Source organism: Chinchilla lanigera, unplaced genomic scaffold (assembly GCF_000276665.1).
Source record: "Chinchilla lanigera isolate Chin_1 unplaced genomic scaffold, ChiLan1.0 scaffold00007, whole genome shotgun sequence".
NCBI lineage: Eukaryota > Metazoa > Chordata > Mammalia > Rodentia > Chinchillidae > Chinchilla > Chinchilla lanigera.
In genome coordinates this window covers 3,343,248-3,365,281 of record NW_004955408.1, presented here as the reverse complement: position 1 = coordinate 3,365,281, position 22,034 = coordinate 3,343,248, and the positions used below count along the sequence as shown (strand labels likewise).

General features: G+C 48.1%; 1 protein-coding gene across 8 annotated transcripts in view; it reads left to right on the top strand.

Annotated features, from left to right (window-relative positions):
- The window catches only part of Acsl6 (acyl-CoA synthetase long-chain family member 6), a 54,904-nt gene that overhangs the window by 25,836 nt on the left and 7,034 nt on the right, over positions 1-22,034 (top strand). For 6 of the 8 annotated variants that reach the window (XM_005376087.2, XM_005376089.2, XM_005376085.2 and 3 more), the window contains exons 10-20: positions 5,398-5,471; positions 6,934-7,011; positions 8,423-8,557; positions 8,907-9,041; positions 10,086-10,181; positions 11,419-11,491; positions 13,588-13,676; positions 14,339-14,455; positions 18,948-19,091; positions 20,228-20,329; positions 21,156-21,227. In XM_005376087.2, the coding sequence (XP_005376144.1) occupies positions 5,398-5,471; positions 6,934-7,011; positions 8,423-8,557; positions 8,907-9,041; positions 10,086-10,181; positions 11,419-11,491; positions 13,588-13,676; positions 14,339-14,455; positions 18,948-19,091; positions 20,228-20,329; positions 21,156-21,227 (1,115 nt within the window). Of the gene's footprint in view, positions 1-5,397; positions 5,472-6,933; positions 7,012-7,068; positions 7,147-8,422; positions 8,558-8,906; positions 9,042-10,085; positions 10,182-11,418; positions 11,492-13,587; positions 13,677-14,338; positions 14,456-18,947; positions 19,092-20,227; positions 20,330-21,155; positions 21,228-22,034 lie in introns of all 8 variants that reach the window. The other 2 variants (XM_005376086.2, XM_013508247.1) reach the window with 2 other exon arrangements.

Genomic DNA, 22,034 nt, shown 5'->3' with positions numbered 1-22,034 from the left:
TGTCAGCGTGGGCAGGAGCGGTCAAGGAAGGCTACTTGGGGAACTTACAGTTCCCAGTGAGTCGCTGAGGCCTTGGCACAGCCTGCACCCAGGGGGCAGCGCTGGCAAGTGGGGGCCGTGGGAGTGAGCCCTCTCCTCCCGCCTCCCCCCTGCCCAGAGGTCTCCCTACCTCTATCACTCCTTCTTGTCGAATGACTGGGAAAGTCACCTGCTTTGCTCTAACTGGGCAGTTTCCAGCGGGCTCCTTCCAGACTGCGGCCTGGCCCACCGTTGTGATAGCTCTTCCTGTGCAGCAGACGGGGGACCCCCTGGGTCCCCTAGGAGCAGCCTCGGGCCAGCCCCGTAAGCAGGATTAGCCATGCCAGTGGATCTCGAGAAACGTGGCTTTACTGGAGTTCTGTCATTAACTCAAGAGGGTTTAAAGGTTTGTGCCGTACGTACTCTTTCATGGGTTTAACACCCTTTCAGAAAAGAAATCAAACACCCAGAGCCGTCCCAGAATTCAAAACTACCCTTCAGGTTTATGTCACTTTCAAAGTAGAGCTTTCCAACGTCTCTTTCTCATGAGGCTCACAGCACGAATCTGGGGACATAATTGTGGGGAGCAGGTCGCCTGCTGCGGCCCTTGGCTTTGGAACTCTGCTTCGGGGCTTTAATGGGTCACTTGGTCACAGGTGCTGCCCTTACATCTGGAAAACAACTTTCAGATGCCGAAGCGCACTGCTGCCCAGCTGGACAGCACAGGCGTCAGCTGCTTCCAGGCTGCGGGTTCGCAGTGGGAAGCTGAGCCGTCCAGCTCGAGCTCTGCGTGGCGAAAGCAGAGCGTATGCAGCCTGGGAAGCAGCTTGTGATGGAGCGTCCCAGGCCCCGAATCCAAAGCTGTGTCTGTGCCGGTGCAGAGCTGGGGCGGTGAGCAGACCTCTGGCCCGATGTCTCCCTGCCTGGCCGTGCACTTGGATTTGCTGGGCTTTGGCCGAGCCTGTGCTGCCCCTCTCATATTCATCCTCTCATCAGCACAGTAGCCACGTGTGTCCTTGGTCACAGCCCAGCTGTAGCTTCCCTTTCATGCCGACCCTCTGGTTCTCAGCCACATCAAGGGTCACATTGTTCTGTCCGTGGGGAAAGATGGCAAATGTGATCTGAATCTGACCTTTGGCCCTTGGTTCCGGAGGAACCATTCCAGGAAGATCTCTATCTAGCATGTGGTGGAAACCTCAGTGGAAGCCGCCTAGAATACAGCAGTGCTTTGGAGCCTCTGCTTAGGCCAGGAAAGCCCAGAAGGAGATGAGAGAGAGCTTTGTGTCCAGCGATGGCTGATGGGTGGATATGTGGTTGGTTGTTCTTTTAAAAATAACTATTAACTGAACTGAATCTTAACACCCTCCTTCAAAAAATAGATTTGTGAGTATAACACAGCCCATTTTGGGAAACTGAGTCCCTTGAATGATAGTTAAGATATTGCAGCCTTAGTTCATACACATTCACTTTCCAAAGAGGAAAAAGACCATATACTTTTAATTGATATATATTCATTCAACTTTTTTTTTGAGCACACACTGTGCATCAGACCTACCGTGGGAGCTGAGGACATACGGATGGACAAGACACAGTCCTGCCCTCAGGAGCTCACAGCCCATACGGTCAGGCGGGTGTAATCTGGCATCAGCATCCCAAGCGGCACAGGGTGCCCAGGCATGGAGATATCAGAACAGGATGCAAAGGATTCCTACAGGAAGTCAACCAAGCAGACTCCTAAAGGAGCCATACCTGGGGAAAAGGGGGAAAGGATGTTCCCAGCAGAGGGAGCAGCGTGCACTGAGGATCAGTGGCAAGGCAGAAAATATTGCTTGGAGATGAGGTTGAGTGAGAGAAAGAGTGGGCCAGGAGCGGGATCTGGGGGCACTGGCAGGTGAGCAGTGGTGGTGTAGGACTTCCAAATGGAGGCCGAGTAGCCAGAGGGGCCAGAGAACAGACTGTCAGCAATGTCTGTGGCTAAGCTGTACCTGGAGGACGTTTCCACAAAAACACCTCCTAATGCTTCTGGTACCTCTCAGCACTCTTGGGATGCAGCTTTAAAATTACCTAGCGCCTCCCAAGCCTTGGTTTCCTTGGGTATTAAATTAATACTGTACACTTAATGCAAAGATGGCCAGTGCATGCTTGGAAGGCGGGCAATGGATACCTGGTCTCCTACTGCTGAGACACGAGGGCACTGGGTGGTAACGCCTCTCACTGATGTTGCATAAGGAAAAGAGAGGACCAGAGGGCAATCTGAAGTTTGATTCTGCAAGTGCAGTTGCACATGGGTCTCTCTAGGGAGGTTTATGCCATTTGTCCGTGTGAGCCGCTTGGAAGCCTCTCTGTATCGCGTACAGAAGAAATGTGGCCAGAGGTGTACATTTATTGCAAGTCAGAGAAGGAAAAAGAGAGTTCTGAAGGCTCATCTCACAGCTCCCAGCTGGACCGTGAAGTCTGCTCACGGATTTATTGCTGGCACTCACTCCTCCTCCACCCTTTGGAACTACAAAGAGAGATGACTTGAGAAGATAGTTGAGCATCTCTGGGGATATTTTAGAACTCCGTTGATCGGGAGAAATTTATGGAATTACATTCATTCACATCCGCAAGATGACATTTGTTTCCAAACTTCCTGCATCGTGTTGGGGAAGAAAAGGGCTTATCTGAGCAGGGCTGAGTAACTTCTCTTTTAATGTGTGAGTCTGGACGGGGTAGAGGTTTTGGAGGTTTTTCATTAGTGATGAAAACTTTGTTGAAATTCTCAGAAATTTCCACCCTGAGATTCTCTTAGGCTTACAGCTAGCCAGTTTCTCAGAGCTAAAGCTCTGTCATGTGGAAATCTGTACCTTGTATTTTGAGAGTGTTCTTAGCAACTTCCAGAACTCAGAGTTCACTGGTAAAAAATACCAGGTGATAAAATACTTTGTGGGTAGCAGCAGATTTTTATCTAAGCAACAACTCGGAGAAATTTCTTAACATGGGCCTGGGTTTGAAGAAAGGAGCTGGAACATAAGACAAGTGAAGGTAAAACAGATCCTATGGCTCTTTTTCTTCCCCAAAGGAAGATATTTTAACAACTATCTTTTAAAATGATGTAACCTCCTGTGTCTTTAGACTCACCTTTGCAGTTGACAAATGGGCCAAACCCTGGAGCCCAGGTTGGGATCCTGCCCCCACACATTTGAGGCAAAGATGTGTGTGCCTTGAATTTAAAGATGGAGCTGTGACCAATGCTCTTGTGTCTGCCAAATGGGTCACCAACAAGTTGAGCAAGTTGGTCTCGTGGGATATAATTAGAAGAGCAACTTTATTTTTATCTGCATCTGTCCCTATAAATTTGTTCAGTGAGGGTGGTTCTGTCTCTGCTCCTGGGTGGAAACATAGGCATCGCATACCTTTTCTGGACACTCTCAAATAATGAAAAGTCCAGTGGCCTTTGCAAGTCACAAACAGAAGCTTAATTTGTCATCTTCGTAATCACAAATATCAGCCCAAGTGAGGAAGGGTGGGAAGGACACGGCACCCCCTTTCCTCTTGTCCTCTCTGCTGGTTCTCCTTCTCCCCACCTCGCTAGTGGAGGTTTCTGCCTCTCCCGCCAAGTGTGAAGTGCGGATGGAGAAGAAGTGAGTGGGATATGAAAATTGGGATAAGGCTTGGGGCAAATGCTTAAAACTTACTCTTTCTTTGATGGGTGCTTTCCTGAGTTGTTCTGGTGTGGGCAGGGCCCTACCTTGGGCCCTCTGCTCCCTCCTCTGTGTATACTTGAATGCCTCCCTATTTCTATTTTCTGGAGGAAGGTGTCATTTGGCCGTGTAGACGGATTCCTTCTAACGCACCATCACCACACTGCGCCCTCGCGCTGCCGCTCCTTCTGCAGACACCGCAGCCAGTCCCTTGGTTAACGGTGGTGGTAGCCGTGGTGGTGGATTTTACCGCTAGTTTCTCCAGCTTTCTCGTTGGGTTCCTAGCTGCAAGGAGCACATTTGGTCTTCTCAAGTGTTCCTATTAGGGTCTGAGTTAGTGGACTATAGGTTGGATTGAGAGAAAGGACCCTTCATTCCTCCTCTTTGGAAGGGCTGTAGTCATTGGCAGAGCTCTCTCCATAGAAAGAAATCCTCCTCACTTACTCTCTGTCTCTATCTCTGTCTCGTTCTTTCTTTCTCTCCCTCCCTCTTTCTCTCTTTCTGTCTCTCTCTCTCTCTCTCTCTCTGAGGCAAAATTCACATAGCATAAAGCTAACCATTTTAAACTGAGTATTTATTTTATTTATTTATTTTTAGTTTTTTGAGACAGGATCTCCTTATGTAGTTCAAGTTAGCCTTGAACTCACTATGTAGCCCAGGCTGGCCTCAAACTCGCAATGATCCTCCTGCCTCAGCCTGAGTGCCAGGATTGCAAGGCATGTGCCACCACGTCCATTTAAATTGAGCATACAACGTTATCTTAGTCCCTACTCACTTAGCCCTTTTATTATTTCATCTGGGTAAGGTGTCACAGTTAGCGTATTGGGTTACTTGATATTTCCTGGTGAATTCTTCATGTGGTCTTGCCCCTTGCTTTTGGAGTTTCACAGCAATTGTACCTGCCGTCTCAGGGGAAACATCTAACTTAACACCTTTTGTATGTGAATTATCTGCCAGACTATAGGAGTTCTCTGGATGGGCATTATTAACCCTGTTCTCCAGGTAAGGAAACTCAGGAGAAATGGCTCACGGATGCCTTCTTGGCTAGGACTTGAGCCCTGTTATATCTGTCCAGCAGCAGCATCAAGGCTGTGGCAGTGTTGGCCTCCCTCTCCAGCCTGCTGTGCCCTGGGGGCGACCTGCCTCATCCCCAGCAGCCTCCACCTCCCTCAAGTGCCCTGAAGCCCAGGCCTCAGGAGCCAGTACTAAAAGATCTCATTAAGCAAAGCAAGAACTCAGTGCTCCCTCTGTGCTGATGAGCAGGCAGGAGGGGCTGCCTGCCCCGTAAGCCTTTCCAGGCGCCAGATATAGCAGGAAAGACTTCTGCCAGCAGATAGCACTATACAGGCCTAGAGAGCTGCCTCGGGCACCGAGCATCTGTGAGAGGGTCAGAGGCCTGGAACCTGGGCTCCCTGAGGGAGGCGGAAGCATGTGAAGTGCCACCTGTAGAAAACCCTCAGGCCTTGAGGCTTCCACCTGGGCGGCCATGCTGCTCACTATCCCATCCCACATTGCCAGGAGTCTTGTGGTCTCTGAGGCTCCCTGACAGGAGGTCCAAGAGGCAGCATGCATCAGCTTCAGACGCTGAAAATGGCTTCAGGCAAAAGCCAGCGAGAGGCCTGGCATCTGGGAAGGCCGGTGTGTTCTCAGGGGGTGATCCTTGGGCTCCCCACTAATTCCCTTCTTCTGTTTTCAGGGAACCCCAAAGGTGCGATGCTCACCCATGGGAACGTGGTGGCTGATTTCTCAGGCTTTCTGAAAGTGACAGAGGTGAATAAAGTCAACTTATTCTACTGGTGTGTCTTAAGGACAACTTCAAGGCCTCAGAGGGTGTTGTTTTTAATTTTTTTTCTGATATAATCTGGACTGCCATTCATAGCCAGGCCTTTCTATTCTCAATAGATCAACCCCACTTTTACAGCTACTTTTAACTCCAAATACTGAACTGATCCATACCTGACCAACATTCACTTGATTTCTCAGAGTGCTAAGATTCCAGAAAAAAAGCATGTAAACTTATTTTTTTCATTTTCAACCTCAAAAATTGAGATACCTGTGGTTGTATATATGTGTGCCTCTATTTAGAAAGTAACCCTTAATAACTTGTTCTTCAAGTAGGTCAGGGTTTAATTCAGTCATTTTGTGTTTAAGGACTACTAGAGTCTGAGAAACCCCGGCAACTGCTAATTTATAAGGCTGTACTTAAAGGTAAATCTAAAATCAAACAAAAGCTTGATATCTTGGCCTGACAAAAGCATGTTAGTGTCTTATAACCGGCTAAGAAAGGAGGACTCTCCCGTGCGTGGTGAGTATGTTCTGCAGTTTCCCGCAGGAGAAAGGAATGTACCTTTTCATAGAAATCGGGCTTTTCACAGAGAGTCTCACGCATGCTCGATGAAATTGTGGAACATCTGTCCCCAAAATGCTTTTTTACTCTGGCAGAAAACTCTGAGAGATGGCTGGTGGCAGAGCCCAGGTTAGGGGCCACGAACCGTTTCTCAGGGTTTGTCCAGACTGGCCGAAGAGGCAGCCAGGAGAGTGAAGGCCTCTGTGATGAAGGCTGAGGTTAAGTCCTGCAAAGTGGAGCTTCCTCGTGCAGCCCCCACCGGCCAGCGCAGCCCCGGTCCCCAGGGCGAGTCCCATGTGTGAGGCAGGACTGGGGCACCTCTCCGTGTTTCCCTTAAGACCCGATTCCAGGCTGTGGACCGTGAGGCCAGCTTCAGCTTTTTTTGGACTTGGCCTTGTCTCCTTCTCTGTTCCCGGCTCATACCCAGCCTCAGCTGGCACAGGCCTAGGGAGCCTGGGGAACGGGTCTGGGGCAGATCTCCCGTTGTGGGGGGAGGGAAGAGCCCAGGCTGGCCCTGACCGACTGCAAGCGAGGTGTAGCCCTCCCGAGCGGAGACTTCTGCGGAGCCCGACTCTGCCGGTTTATGTGTGCTTCATTTGGCTCTTTGCTTCTGCAGATAACCTAGACCCACTGGCGCTGCGACCTAACACTCCGCTTCCTATGCTGCCCTGTCTCTCTCTTCCTTTCCGCACCTTCTCTCTCTCCTTCATTTTTTCCCCCACTCTCCCATCTCACCTCTTTTTCTGTCCTCATCTCTCCCGTTCCCCTACCCCTTCTTCCCGTTCGCCCCTCCAGGACCATTTTCTCTTTATTGTTTTATGACTCTCTTGTTGTCTTCCTGTCAGTGTTTCTTTCCTTTCTGTCTCCCATGCCCGTCACCTGCAGAAAGTGATCTTTCCGAGACAGGACGATGTGCTCATCTCCTTCCTGCCTCTGGCTCACATGTTTGAGAGAGTCATCCAGGTAAGACGCCCGCCTGACTGACTGGGACTCGCCTGGGCTCCTTCTGTTTTCTTGCAGAGTCAGTGGGCTCCTACTTGTGCGGATGTGCACTTTTCCTATTTGCCTTTAGCTCACATGTTTGAGCGAATGGTGCAGGTAAGGCCCTGGCGTCAGGGAGGCGCAATCTGTGCCGAGAACCCATGACCCTGGCAGGGTGTCACTTGTCACTGGTGGCACGGAGTAGGACCAAAACGCCCTCTCCTTAGAAGGTACCACCAGGGCTGGAGGGCCCGGAGGAGCCTGGGCAGTCCACCTCTCTCTCATGGCAGCATTGCTGTAGCGAGGACCAGAGGGCCTGCCCTGCCTTGCCCTTAGGTAAACCCCAGCCGGGAGAGACCCTGTAGGAGAGACCCTGTAGGCGGCACCTGCCCCGAGAGCTTCGCAACTCTGCAGAAATGCATTACTGTTCAGACTCACGGAGGACCCGCACACCTCCACTCCATAATTCTCCTAAGTCCCAACTCCTAAAAAAGAGAGCACAACAGTAGAGCCAAGAATCCAACTGCCACAGCTCTTCAGGCGCAGATGGGGACTGGTGTTGGGGTGGCCCAGGAAAAGGCCTCACAAGGCTGTGGCGAGAGGGAGGGAAGAGTCCACATCTGATTGTGGGGATGGCAGATTCTGTATGTGTCGCTCCAGGGAATGGTTTGCAAATAAGCTGAAAAAGATACCTTTGAGACCTCTCCCATTTTGCTAAAGGGGCATGCTTCTGGGTCTTCCAGGCCTGAATTACAATGCTGTTACTGTCACCTCCCTTTGTGAGCCTGTGCAGAGTCACTTTAGCTCTCTGAGCTTTGCTTTCCTCACCTGTAAGAGGGAGATGAGGAATACTGCCTCTTTGGTAGGGTTGCGGAAAGTACTAAGGCGAAGAGCCCATATAAAGCCCCTGATGGGTTCCCAGTCCCATTCGCAGCCAGCTAGGCTCCTCTGGCCTCCTACCTAACAGCACCCACAGCCACCTGTAGCAGCAGCTGCAGTGCCCAAGGGATAGCACATCCCGCCACAACTGCAGAGATGGCCCTGGACAACTCAGGTTCTGCGGGACCCAAGTATAACACAAACCAGAGACCTGAGTTCCCCAGGGTTTGGAAGTAGGTTTGAGGGGGCAGGTACTCTGAGGTTACTCTGAGGTCCCCCCAAAGCTCAGCCAGCACTCTCCTCCTTCTCCTGCTTCCTTTTCCTGTTCCTGAGTGAGACTTAATGTGAGGGTGGGGATTGGGTGTGTCACCCAGACAGCATTCTTCAGAGTCTCCTGGCAGCAGCCAGAGCTGGTTTGGGGGTTATGGGTGCCCTCCACAGAGGGCAGAACTTTGGACAGCTCTGAGCCACAGCCAAGGGTGACCACCTTAAGGGCTTCCTCATTTCCTTCCAGTCTGTCGTCTACTGCCACGGAGGGAGCGTTGGCTTCTTCCAAGGAGACATCCGCCTGCTCTCGGATGACATGAAAGCGCTGTGCCCCACCATCTTCCCTGTAGTCCCACGACTGCTGAACCGGATGTATGACAAGGTGAGTTCTGCGGGGAGTCTGTAGCAGGCAGAGGGGCTGCATATCTGGAGCATCAGGCGGACTCTCCACACTTCCATCCTGAAAGTTGCCTCTTCTTATATTCCCTCTTTCTCTTCCTTCTCCTGTTCCTACTTTCCAAACGCTGTTTGGGGAAAACTTTTTCACATCTATACAATGTGCCCAGACCCTGGTAGTGTGAGCTTTCAACTTGACGTCACACTTTCAGTGACCTCCTTAGTGGTACAGTGCATGTCTTCTCAGCTGGCCAGTTGAGGCCCTTGTCCTGGGGGACATTTTTAGAGGTGAGGCATTCAAGCCCTGACAGTGTTTTCTGTCTTGCATTCTTCAGATCTTCAGTCAGGCAGACACTCCACTAAAGCGTTGGCTCCTGGAGTTTGCAGCAAAGCGCAAGCAGGCCGAGGTGCAGAGTGGAATCATTAGGAATAATAGTATCTGGGATGAACTCTTCTTTAATAAGATTCAGGTAAGGAAATTAACAAGTGGTTACTAAGTGACGCCTGTTAGCAGTAGGTGACCTTATAGGGGAACTGGAGAAGTTTGTTCCAGTGGCCTGTAAGTTTGTGAATAGTAGCTCATTTGTTCATTAAATCAAACCTCAAACTACCATAGAGTCTTAAAGTAGTCTTTTTTTTTTTTATTTTTGGAGACATATTCTACTCACCAAAAGGCAACCAGCAAGAAGGACCCCTGGAAGGCAAGTTGCTTGACCTTCACAGGCATCAGAGTGGCTTTGTGTGCAGGTCTTTTGGTCCACTTCGATGCCCCCAGGCATTGCCCTTCCCTGTAGCCCTAGCCAGTGACTTCCCAGCAGCACCAGGTTGTAGCCAAAATGGCCAGGAATCTTTTTTTCCTGTTTTGTTTCCTTTCCCTTCAGCCCCTCCCAAACTAGGCCAAGTCAGAATTACTCATTTCTTTATCTCCACCAACCCTCTTCAATCTCCGCATTACCCAAGGAATCTGCAGTTAATTAGTAGCATTGCACATTTTTCTTGCTACTGTATTTTTGGCTCTGAATATTAATATTTAAACCGGCAGCTCAACTTACAGAAGCAAAGTGTTTCAAGTATCCTCTGTCCTCTGTATTACATAGTAAATACAGTGTGGTATTGATTTATGCATGAAAAAGAAAGCAATCCCATTAAAATAGAAGTTGGAAGAAGTTGTCCTAAGTAATTGTTTTGGATGCTTGTGAATGGTGAGTGAGAGCGCAGCTGTTTATTTTAAGGAAAGGAGGACCCGCATTACAGAGTGCTGTGTGAGCTAATGCTGCAGTACTTATTGCAAACATAAAGGACTTGGTTACATTGTGGGTTAAATTGCAGAGCTCATCAGGTTTAACAATTGGAAGGGAAATGACTTTCTCAGCCCCTGGCGCTCTCTCTCTGATCGGAATCCAAGCATCCAGGTAGGGCCTAGTTAGTGAGTGTTGACCTTGAGTGAGGCCAAGATGGGCTGGACACCATCGCGGTCAGCACAAACGTTGGCAAGTTCTCCTCTTCTCTCCCAGGCCAGTCTTGGTGGGTGCGTGCGAATGATTGTTACTGGAGCAGCGCCTGCATCACCAGCAGTCCTGGGATTCCTCCGGGCAGCTCTGGGGTGCCAGGTATTGTCATCTGTGACCTTTTCTGGGGACGGTGGGTTATGTGTCAGGAAAACTATTATACCCTCCACTGTATAGAGGAAAATGCCAGGGGTAAGGTTTTTGTGGGATAAAAAGATCCTGTTTCCAAGGATGAAAAAACCGTAGAGCTACTGAAAACCAGGATGGCCTTGCTGCCTGCTATAAAGCCTTGGTATAGCCAAGCATGATAGTGCAAACCTACAATCCTAGCACTCTGGGAGGCTGAGACAGGGACAAGTTTGGAAGGGAGGGCAATGAGAAGTAAAAAACAGCAAGATTGAGCAGGTATATGGACCAATACCGCACAATAAATGTACTTATTATATATGTCAAACATATGCTAATAAAAAAGAGAAGATAAAACAAAGAGTTTGAACCCAGCCATACCTAATGACTCTGTCTCAAAATAAAATAGGAAGGGGCTGGGGATGTAGCTCAGCACGGAGGCCCTGGGTTTGTTCTGATTATACCACACGCATGCACACACACACACACACACACACACACACACACACACAGCCTAAGTGTGTGCACTCTGGGAAATTCCTTTACTTGGGCCTTGGACATTTTTTACAAAGGGAAAGGGATTAGTTAAAGTGTGTAGAAGTCTTCAGTGTGCTGGAGAATCAATACCACCCATGTGTTACATCGCTACATTCTCCAGCCTGCAAAATATCTCTGAGTTCAGAACCAGCCGCACATTGAGAGCATGAAAGCCTAGTGGACTGTGTCGAGTGAAGTAAATACGTCTGTTGCACAATTTGTGTGCTGTAATTTTTATACTTCAGAAACTATGAGCTTCTCGCACTGTCCTCCTGCTCCACACCACCACAGCCTGACCGGCTCTACAGGCAGAGCCTCCTAAGTGGAGTATCCATGCATGCAGGAGGGGCTCTGGAGGGGAGTATCTTACAAAGACAAAATTAAGCATATAGTAGAGTTTAAGCTGTTAGTCATTAATACATATTATCCAAATGAAAAAGTCAGTGGTTGGAAACAGGTTAAAAATCTTTATCCCAAAGGACATGACCTCATCTATTAAGTGTCTAGGCAAAAATATCACTTACACCCAGCAAAAATGGCCACGTTGTACTCAGCTGCACCTGGAGTTATCTCCCTCCAGAGCAGCCCCCTCCCACCGTCTTCACCAGGGAGCACCAGGACAGCCGGTGGGAGAGTGCTGCCCACAGCATGCATGGTGTCCGTGTTTTCCTTAAAGGTTTATGAAGGTTACGGCCAAACTGAGTGTACAGCTGGGTGCACCTTCACCACACCCGGAGACTGGACATCAGGTAGGATGGGTTGGAGATATGGGAGGGACTCACGGAGCTGCTGAGTCAAAACAACAAGCTCGAAAACTCCCTCCTAGAAGGTGAATTTTCATTAGCACTTGGGAAAAAAGTGAAAGAAATAGGGGAAAAGAGCATTAATAGTGCTTATGTCTGGGTTGTGATAGTGTGGACCTGTTGTTTTCTTTGGTATAAATTTTTGTATTTTCCTGTTTTTTATAGACAAATAGAAGTCACATACACACACACACACACACACACACGCTTACACATACACACACACACACACAGGATCACAAGATATAACTCCAGGTAGAAAATGCTCATAAGCATTGAGCACCTTGAATTTGTTGTTGTTGTTGTTGTTTGTTTGTTTTTGTCTTTTTTTTGGAGACAGGGTCTCCCTATGCAGTTCAGGCTGGGCTTGAGCTCACATTGTAGCCCAGGCTGGTCTCAAACTCACAACGATCCTCCTGCCTCAGCCTCCTGAGTGCTGGGATTACAGGCGTGTGGCTCTAGATACGTCCAACCTTGCTTGGAGTTGTTTTAGGACTATTTTTTAGAGTCAAAGAAGCAGATTGAACTGGATATGACTTGTAAAGGAGGAGCAGATTCATAGCAACCAAAAATACTTCCGAAAAGAATAGTTCAGGAGCCTTCTGGGAGCTGTGGTCTCCTGTGATATTAGTATCTGGAAGGCAGTGGCAGCTTCAGAAAGGACTTTCTCCCATCCCCATGCTTATTCTCAGGACATTCATCCTTCAGGTCAGGGGAGGTAGGGCTGGAGTGAGTAGCTCATGGATTACCCATAATCACATTTAGACTAGAACCTAAACACTCAGCAAAAGCATCCTTCAGGGGGTACCAACCTCCGCTGTGAGCCTGGGACCACTCTTTGTGCTTACATTTGCTCAGCTGCAAACTGGAGAACCTGGGCTGATGAGCACACAGAAAAATATGCTCATAAGTGCAATACTATTTCCAGGTGCCTAGAGATAGTAGAAACATGATACGTGGATATGAAATTGAAATCATATTTGGCCAAAACAAGTATGGCAGCATTCTTATATAAGTTTTTGCCCTTTAAACCTACATGGATAAAGGCTCTTTTGTATATACATTCTCTGATTGCTCTGCCTGGCAGATCTCCTTCAAGAACCGTCTTTGAAGGTTCTGGCTCACTCACTTTTATTTTTCTTCATTGTTACTAGCATATTGACCAATCGTTCTCATGTATCTACTTCCTTTTGGTCCTTTCCTTTTTCTTTTTATGTCATCCTCTACATTTTGCTGTGTAAAACTAATTTTTCGACAAAGAAACCAAAGTGTCACAGCCTTGTTTTTTTTATATCCAGTACATGCCTCATTTTTCATTCAGGACCTTGGCCAGCACCTGGGTAACACTCCTGCAGCTTGCCAGTGAATTAGGTAACAATCACAATGATTAGAGGATGGCTTAGATATAATATTGTGGTTAGAGTATGTAAGTCAAAGAAAATCTGTAGTCTTATTTTGGGGGGGCAAGTAACCTTATCTCAGTTTTCTATGTCTTTGTTACTCGAAGTGTGATGTGTAGACCAGTAGTGTCAGCATCAGCATGGAGCCTACAAGAAGTGTAAAATCTCATGCTTCATCCCAGACTACTGAATCAGCATGCACAATTTAACAAGATGTCTAGGTCACTCCTGTGTACATTAAGCAATAGTCTGTTAACTAGAGGGAACCAGACTGTGTGATCTGAAATGGGGACAATGTTTTTATGTGGGCACTATTGTAAAACTGACCACGTGGTTGGCATGGATGTAAGGCTTCTGCCTCACTCAAGGCTCTTGTGTGCCTTGGTGCTGGGCCAGGTGTGCATGACTTGCTCATTTATAATCAAATGTAAACAAAGGCGAGGCAGAGGTTGGCCTTTGCTTTCTCCAGAAATTCACTTTATTAGCCCTGCTCGCCTGGGACAAATGCTTCTCTTGAGGTGTGTTGCTGTCCACCTGTAATTGCTTGCTTTACTCCCTGGGGGGTTTTACAGGGTGTGGAGCGTCTTCAGTGCTGAAACTAGCCTGAACACTGACAAATGCCATCTTGCTCTGGTGTTCTAGGGCACGTAGGGGCCCCTCTGCCCTGCAACCATATCAAGCTTGTCGATGTGGAGGAACTGAACTACTGGACCCACAAAGGAGAGGGCGAGGTAAACTTAAAGACTCGGCCACTCACGTCTGTGGATGCTGCGTGCAGTGAGGGAAAGCAAAGACACAAAATCGTGGGCAGCATCCTCCTTTCATCTTCCCATGAAGTCATTTTAAATGACTGATTAATTTGACTTTACCAACACCAAAACCAAACGATTGGACAGAATAAACCTAAATTAAGATTGTCAATTTCCAAACTTAAAAAAAAAAGGTATGTTTTTCCCGTGGCGTGGCCGACTGCCGCATCGTCTGTCCCAGCAGGAATGTGGCCACGTGGGGGCCCGAGCTGGCCTGTGCTCGCTCATTCCCCCAGTGTGGGCAGAAAGCTGGCTGCCTAGTAATGAAGCAGAGGAATCAAGCTTCTCTGGTAGAATCAGCAGCCACCGGTGTCTGTGATCAGACTCCGTCAAATGTCACATAGAGCCGTGTGGCCAAGACCCGAGGAAGAAGAGATGGCCTAGGAAGCAGCTTGGCTGCGGCAGGGAGGGTACTGTTTGAGAGAAGGCAGGGGGCAGCTGGAAGGTGTTCCTTGTGCTCTGACTTCCATCACCGCAGTTTCCATGGTGGTTTTCCTGATGGATAGCGTGCCTTCATCTCCATGTGCCTGGTGACAGCCTCTCAGCCCTGTGACTGAGAGAAGCTGCGGTGTTTGTCCCCACAGATATGTGTGAAAGGACCAAACGTGTTCAAAGGCTACTTGAAAGATCAGGAGAGGACAAAAGAGGCCCTGGACAGTGATGGCTGGCTTCACACGGGAGACATCGGGAAGTGGCTGCCGGTATGTATGTTTGGAATCATGGAGTTGCGAATATTCTGGTGGTGGGAGCATATGTGATCCAGTCCATTGAGGCCGGAGTCTTCTCCATATCTCGTCTGACAATTTTTCGTCCAAGAGCCCCTCTGGAAATCATCAGGAGGTTCCTGCTTACCTGGCCCCTGGGGCAGCATCCTCTCTCTCCTCCTGATGAAGGTGATGAGAGACTGTCAGCATTCTGTTGCTGGGGCCAAATACCTGAAAACTTCAACTTAGAGGAGGAAAGGTGCATTATGGCTCACAGTTTCAGAGGCTTTGGTCCGTGGTCAGTTGGCGCCATTGTTTCTGGACCTGTGGAGAAGCCAACATGTCCTGGTGGAAGGATGTGGTGGAGGAAAGCTGCCCGCTTCACGAGCCTCTGCTGGCAGGCTTCCTCCTCCTCCTGCTGCTTGTTCCGTCCAGATACCCGGTTTATCGGGGGGCACCACACACATTTAGGGTGGGTCTCCCCCCCATGCCAAGCATTTCTGGAAACACCAAGAAGATACTTTACTAGTTAATTTCCAAAGCATTTCTCTATCCAATCAAGTTGACAGTCAAGATTATCTATTATAGCTGGGGTCATGGAAATCAGCCCCCCTTTCTTAGTGGTTCCCAGAAAGAGCCCTGGTACTATGTAGGGTGTGATGGTGAAGTAGAAGGTGGCATCTATCTCTGGGAGATCAGGGAAGGGCATGCATACTGGCCCCAGCCAAGAGACGGCACTGAGCAGGGGAAAAGCTTGGAACTGGGTGGACGGTGCCTCAGTCCAGCTTGGTGCATCAACAGTTTCTCTTACAACCCTGAGCAGAGCCCATCCCTCTCTTGGGCTTACACTGATGCGCTTCTGTCCTAGCATTTGGCTGTGGCCCCCAACTTTTAGCTCAAACCAATTAGCCTCATTTAAAACAGCACATATACAACTGCTCATCTCTGCAGTTATTTTTGTAAGAAATAAGATTACATCTGTAAAGCACTTAGCGCAGGGCTTACACATAAGAGACACTCAGATGAACACTGTGGTCAGAAAAACAGGTCTAACACTCACCCCAAGAGCTTTTGGTTGGTGCGGCCCAAGCAGAGAGTCTCTTCTGTGTCTCTGGGAAGTTGCTAAGCTTCCATTTGGACATCTTGAGGCATTTATCAGGTTTATCAGGTACAGGATGGTGTTGAGCCTCCATCCTGGGGCCCTGTGAGCTGGGGGTGAGTCCAGCCTTGCATGGATCTGTGCCCTTCCTTTGGGAAACTTCATGGCTGTGGCAAACAAGGACATGCACCTGAGCCAGTGATTCTTCTCAGGGAAGACGCACTTTGCATCCTCTGGTTTCTCCAGCCTCTCTTCTCTACATTGATGGGCCCTGTCTTGGTTACTTTTCTCTCGTTGCTGGGACAAAATATCTGACGCCCAAAATTAAGGAAGGAAAGGTTTACTTAACTTACAGTTTGTGGAGGTTTCAGTCCGTACTTGGCAGATTACAAGGCAGAGTGGCACATGGCAGAGAGCTACGGCCCATGGCGGCAGAACACAGCCAAAGCAACAAACACACACACCAGGGTGGAATGGGGCAGGAATGGCCTCAAGCACTCTTTTCCTCTCCCTTACATATGCAAACTATCCACCCCAGGGTGGGTGTAGCTCTCACACCTCAATCAACTCTAAAAGCCTGCCCCATGACGGCACGAGGCTTTGGGGGGACACACAGACAAACCATAACAGGCCCACAGTTAGAACTGCTCAGCTTATACTCCTAGTATCTCTGCTCAGTAGGGGTGAGAACCTGGCCTGATGATCCACACTCTCTCCTTTCCCCTTGGAACATGACTCATGCTGATATTTGGGTCCAGTAGGTGCCTGTTCACCTCTGCCTCTCCCCAGGTAAGGATGCCCTCTGCTCATGGCAGTCACACTGGGCTGGGGACTGCCAGAGGGTCCTGAAGACTTACAGAAGGCAGATTGTCCCAGTGGTAAGGAGGCTTAGCCTTCAGGGCCCCTCATGTGCATCAGCACCTTCCAAGGCCTCTGCTGCATCTTATATTTTTTCTTATAAAAGGCATTCAAAACTAGAAAAGCTTGAAGCCTCACAAAACTCTAGATCTGCCAGGCACAAAAGCAGATGCTGTCAACTCAGCTGCTTAGGAGGGTGAGGCAGGAGGATCTCAAGTTTGAGGCCAGCCTGGGCAACTTAGTGAGAACTTTTCTCAAAAGAAAAATTTAAAAAGGGCAAGGAACTGCAAGTTCAAGGCCCTGTCTCAAAATAAAATGAACAAAAAGGTTAGGGATGTGTCAAGGTTTTGTTTTGTCCTATGTTTGGTATAGGTTCATTGTACTATTTCTCTACTAAGACCTGTTTTTGGAATGGGGTTGGTTATTGTAGCGCTTTTTATTATTTTTGTCTTTTTGAGACAGGATCTCCCTATGCAGTTCAGGATGGCCTTGAGCTCACTTTGTAGCCCAGGCTGGCCTTGAACTCACAATGTTCCTCCCAAGTGCTGGGATTACAGGCATACGCCACCACGCCTGGCTGAAGTTATTATTTTAAAACATTAGGTTGAATTAAAATTTTTATAACTATTGAAATCAATACTATTTTTCTTTCTTTCTAAATTTCTTTTTTTAAATTTTATTTTTTGGTACTGGGAATCAAAGTCAGAGCCTTGTGCTTGCAAGGCAGGTGCTGCACTGCTAAGCTACAACCCCAGCCCTTTTCTAAATTTCGTATGCAAGGTGAATCATGCATTCCTGGCCTGAGTTCAACCTAAGCATAATATGATGTTTTTCATATTATTTTCCCAAAAATTGTGTTCAGTCCTTCTATTTATACTCATAAATGAGATTGATACTATAATTTTCCTTCCATATACAACTCTGTTATGGTTTTGGTGTGAACCCTCTGAGTGAGTAGGGTTTTCACCCCTGAAAAAGTCTTGCTGGGCATGATTATTGAGAAGCTGAGGCAAGAAAATCTCACATCTGGCACAGACTGGGCAACTTAATAACTTAGCAAGAGCCTAAAATAAGGAGCTCAAAATAAAAAATAAAAAAAGGCTGAGGATGCAGCTCATGCAAGGGCCTTGGGTTCAGTCTTCTGTCACACACACACACACTCTCTCTCTCTCTCTCTCTTTGAATAATTCATTCTTGCAAGTTAGGTAGAAATCATCTATAAAGACATTTGTGGTTTTAAAAATTACTATTATTTTATAATAGTAATGATGAAGATTGATGAAAAGGCACAGGCCTGAGATTGATGAAAAGTCAGTCTTCTAATCCAGAAAGACCTGAATTCAAGTCCTGATTTCCCTGCTTCCTTGCTTTGAAGCTTTGGAGGCGTTAACCAACCCCTCCAACCTCATTTTCCTCACCCGTGAGGAGAAGATGACACCTTGCTCCTGGGGTGCAGTGAGCGCGGGGAGAGCCTGATGTCAGCCCTGGGTTTTGAGCAAAGCAGGGCCTGCTCATTTTTTCCTTTCTGGAGAGAAGCTGAGGCGTGGGGGAGCTCCAGGTGCCGTGAGGACAGTGTACGCAGACAGTGTACGCAGGATACAGTTTGGCTGGGAGAAGGAGGTGGGTGTGTGAGTGAGAATGACTGAGCCCACTGGCCAGAGGTCCCGGGCGGCAGCAGCAAGGGGGCATCCAGGTCTGGGTGACCCTGGGCATTGTGAGGCTGGAGGGGGACTGTGAGTGTTGGGTCGGGTGTGCTGCATCCTGTGGGACAAACAACCTGGCTTGGGGATTGTCCTGGGTGAGGGGAGTGAGGGTCTGGGAGACAGAGAGCTTACACAGATGTGGGATTAGACTAAGGAGAGGTAACTGCTGATTCCCGCATGGTGCGTGATCTGTGGAGGTGGTAAATGCAACATCAAGGGTTGAGCGGAAGGCACAAGCTCAGCTGATGACCTCAGAAGCTCAAAAGGTCAAGGGGAGTGAGCAGGGGTCCTGGAGGCTCTCACTGCCTGGGGGATGACCCGCCTTCTGCAGAGATCCCAGAAGGGCCCAGGGCCCCGGGTGCCCTCTGGTGGTCACATGTGGCTCTGGGGCCCCTGCTAGTTTCGTGCCATGTGCCAGAGGACAGAGAGGCTGCTTTCTTAGGTGGGGAAGTAGCAGGGGCAGGAGACCTGAACGAGGCCCAAGGGGATGAACATGCAGATGCCGGACATCGGGAGTGAGGGCCGGGAAGGGAAGCCCTGACACTTGGCTGCCAGGGGCGAGGGTGGCAGGGGTGGCAGGAAGCTGCATGGAATGCTGGCCGCTGAGGAGGGGACACAGGGCCCAGCAAGGTATACGTGTCACCGCCCCACAGGGCTCCGTGTCTCCACAGCAGCTCCGTAAGCACAGACAGCAGATGCAAGGGCGGCCTGAGACTGCAGTGTTTCAGGGTGGGATAAGGGCAGACCCCAGACGCTGCGCCTCTGACAAGTAAGGGGTTCGGGCTTGGGAGTACCGTCCTCTTAGGAAGCTGTCTGTCCCGCTCCACAGGAAGGAACCCTTAAAATCATCGATCGGAAAAAGCACATCTTTAAACTTGCTCAGGGGGAATATGTTGCACCTGAAAAGATTGAGAACATCTACATCCGGAGTGAGCCTGTGGCGCAAATCTATGTCCACGGGGACAGCTTAAAGGTGAGGCCCTCGCACCAGCCCCGCCCGTGCACTGTCCTCCTGGGTCGGCAGATTAAACGTCCCTCTCCAGCTGCTTACCAGGTTAAACATGTTAAACTGGGAGAGAAACTTCCTTTCTACAGGAGGAGTCTTTTTTTTTCTTTTTTCCCTAAAGGAGAAGTCTAAAATAGAGATAGTTTGGTAAACTGCAGTTAGGGGAAATAAGTACTTAAGACAGTAATAATAAAACATTCTCTTCATTTTGGGTTATGCTCCATTTACTTTTGAAATGCCAAAATAAGATGAAAAAGCAAAATTCAGGATTTCTACTGTCTTTTTTCAAATATGCAGATAAATTTGATAGATAAATTCATATAGTATTACAAATGATGGTGCTGAGATGATGGTAGAGCTTATCAGGGCTAGAGGTATGAGATGTATACATATTTTGCTGTCAGATTGAGGTTAGAAAGATCACAAATGCATTCTATATCAAAAATATAAATATACTCTATGCTATCATTGCATCTATGTAATTAAATGTGAAATTATTTTTGAAGAAAATGCTTTAATTTAAAAAGGAGTTCTTTGTGAATGAGGATTTATTGATGTGACAATTTCAAAATGGTATAGAAATCCCGGGAAAAATGTTTAGTTCATAGAATTTGTATCATTTGATTAGCCTCCTAAAGATGTGCAGCTTTAAGATTGGCCTAAGAGCCGGGCATGGTGGTGCACGCCTGTAATCCCAGCACTTGGGAGGCTGAGGCAGGAGGATCATTGCAAGTTCGAGACTAGCCTGGGCTACAAAGTGAGCTCAAGGCCAACCTGAGCTGCATATCAAGATTCTGTCTCAAAAAAAAAAAAAGATTGGCTTAAGAATCAAAGGCACATATCAGTCTAATTTTATGGATACTTGAGATGTCCTAAGATGTAGCCCCCAAAAGATGGGGGTATATCAGGAATGAATAGTCAAGAAAGTATGATACACTGGTAGATAGTTTTCATAACATATGAAGAAATGTTTCATAAGCATACACTTATTTTTAGAAAAGTCAGGAGTCTGAGCATACCAAGAGATTATTTTCAATGATAGACCACAAGCAACCACTTTAAAAGCTTTTCTCATGACTGTTTTTCTTTGCTGGTTGTTGCAGGCCTATTTGGTGGGCATTGTAGTGCCTGACCCTGAGGTCATGCCCTCCTGGGCCCAGAAGAGAGGAATTGAAGGGACTTACGGCGAGGTCTGTAGAAGTAAGGTCAGTATCTTGGGGAGGTTTGCTAAGAGGCTGTTAAACATACTGTGATACATAATGAAAAGCTGTTGGAGCAGTGAAACTTGAACACAGAGGGAATTTTTAATGTTACTTTATACATGATGGAAATCCTAAGCCAGAAGCGTGCCTTTTAGTTATTGTTGAAGAAACTCATAATTCTTCTTAGAAATTTGATAAGCTGTTGACTTTTAGAGCCAGAAGGCATCTCGGGAAGCTTGCCCAGCCCTGTTGTCTTGAAGCTGAAGGAGGCTGGTGGGGGAGGGAGCTGCGGTAGTCACACAGCTGTGAGCAGCGCAGTCCTGGCTCCCTGCTCACCCTTCCTGCAGTGGGAGGCAGGTTTTGCCTCTACAGTGTACTGAGTTCCCAGAGATAGGAAGGGAGGTGAAACAGTAACAGCTCCTCCGCTTAGAGCGTTAGCCGGGCCCATCTTCCGGCAGCTTCCCCGACAGGCGCTGGAGGAGCACGCTGTCCTCTGACTCAGCAGCAGCCTTGCAAGTCTCAGAGTCTGCTTCTCTCTGGAGGGACGCTGGGCTCATCTGCGAATGCTGGGACTCGCTAGCCTGCTTTAAAATATGAGTGGACCCCTTAGCCTGCTCAGGGCTACTCTGACCGTGTAGGGGGTGGTCCTTCCTTGCCCAAGAAGATGGTGATTGGCATACTGCCAGGAACTGCCAGCCCCTCTAGGGGAGGATACCCACGTTGGCACAATCACTGCTGATTTGCACTTTATTCAAAATGTGTTGTTGCCACTACCTCCATGTTGAAGTGTGTTCTTGTCTTTTAATTTTACCTCTGTGGTTCAATTCAGGACCTGAAGAAAGCCATTCTAGAAGATTTGGTGAGGTTAGGGAAAGAAAGCGGACTTCACTCTTTTGAGCAGGTAACCACCATCATCCCTGCATGCATTACTGCCCTTCAGTTGTGATGAAAATTAGCTCATGGCGACACTGACCTAGATTCCTTACACTCCGTGGTATGGCCAGCCAGCAGGCTGGGTACCAATGGACCCCTAAGGCCTGTTTCAGACTGACTGCTACAGCCGCCTTCTGAACTAAAATAGGTCACTGGACAAGTGAGACTGCTTGCTGTCCTTACAATCACAGCAGCTCCTAAGGCTGAAATATTATCCTCGTTGTCACCATGAGATCCTGTGGATCTGGTCTGTGTCCCAGGATGCCGGCAACACCGAAGACCAGAGTCCTGTCTTATTTTTGATTTTATGGGGACTGTCTTCTGGCTGCTTGGGGCAGGCTTGCTTACTAGAAGGACATGGGAAAGGTTGGGTTCCTCCCTCAGGCTGGCGATCTGTCAGCTCAGCACGCCTTCTGTAAGAGGTAGGAACAAAGAATGTACAAGGGAGAGGACAAGCTGTCCTCCAAGATAGATAGTCTTCATGAGGTTGGAGTTCTTAACTGCAACCAAGCGTATAATTGGTCCTACTTACGTACGTGCACCCTCTTTATTCAAAAAGTCAGAGAAAAGTTCTCTAAGCAGAAAATAGTAACGTGCTGATTTAAAATTTTTTGTATTTAAAGCATTTGTTTTTCATAAAATGAACACTTTATAAGATTTATTTTTCATAAAATTTTGTCTCCCCAAATATTGTGTGAGGGAGTCTACAAGATTTGTGAGAATATAAAAACTTTCCGTGTTCATTTGATGATAACCTAAGGACATTTAAAAATGG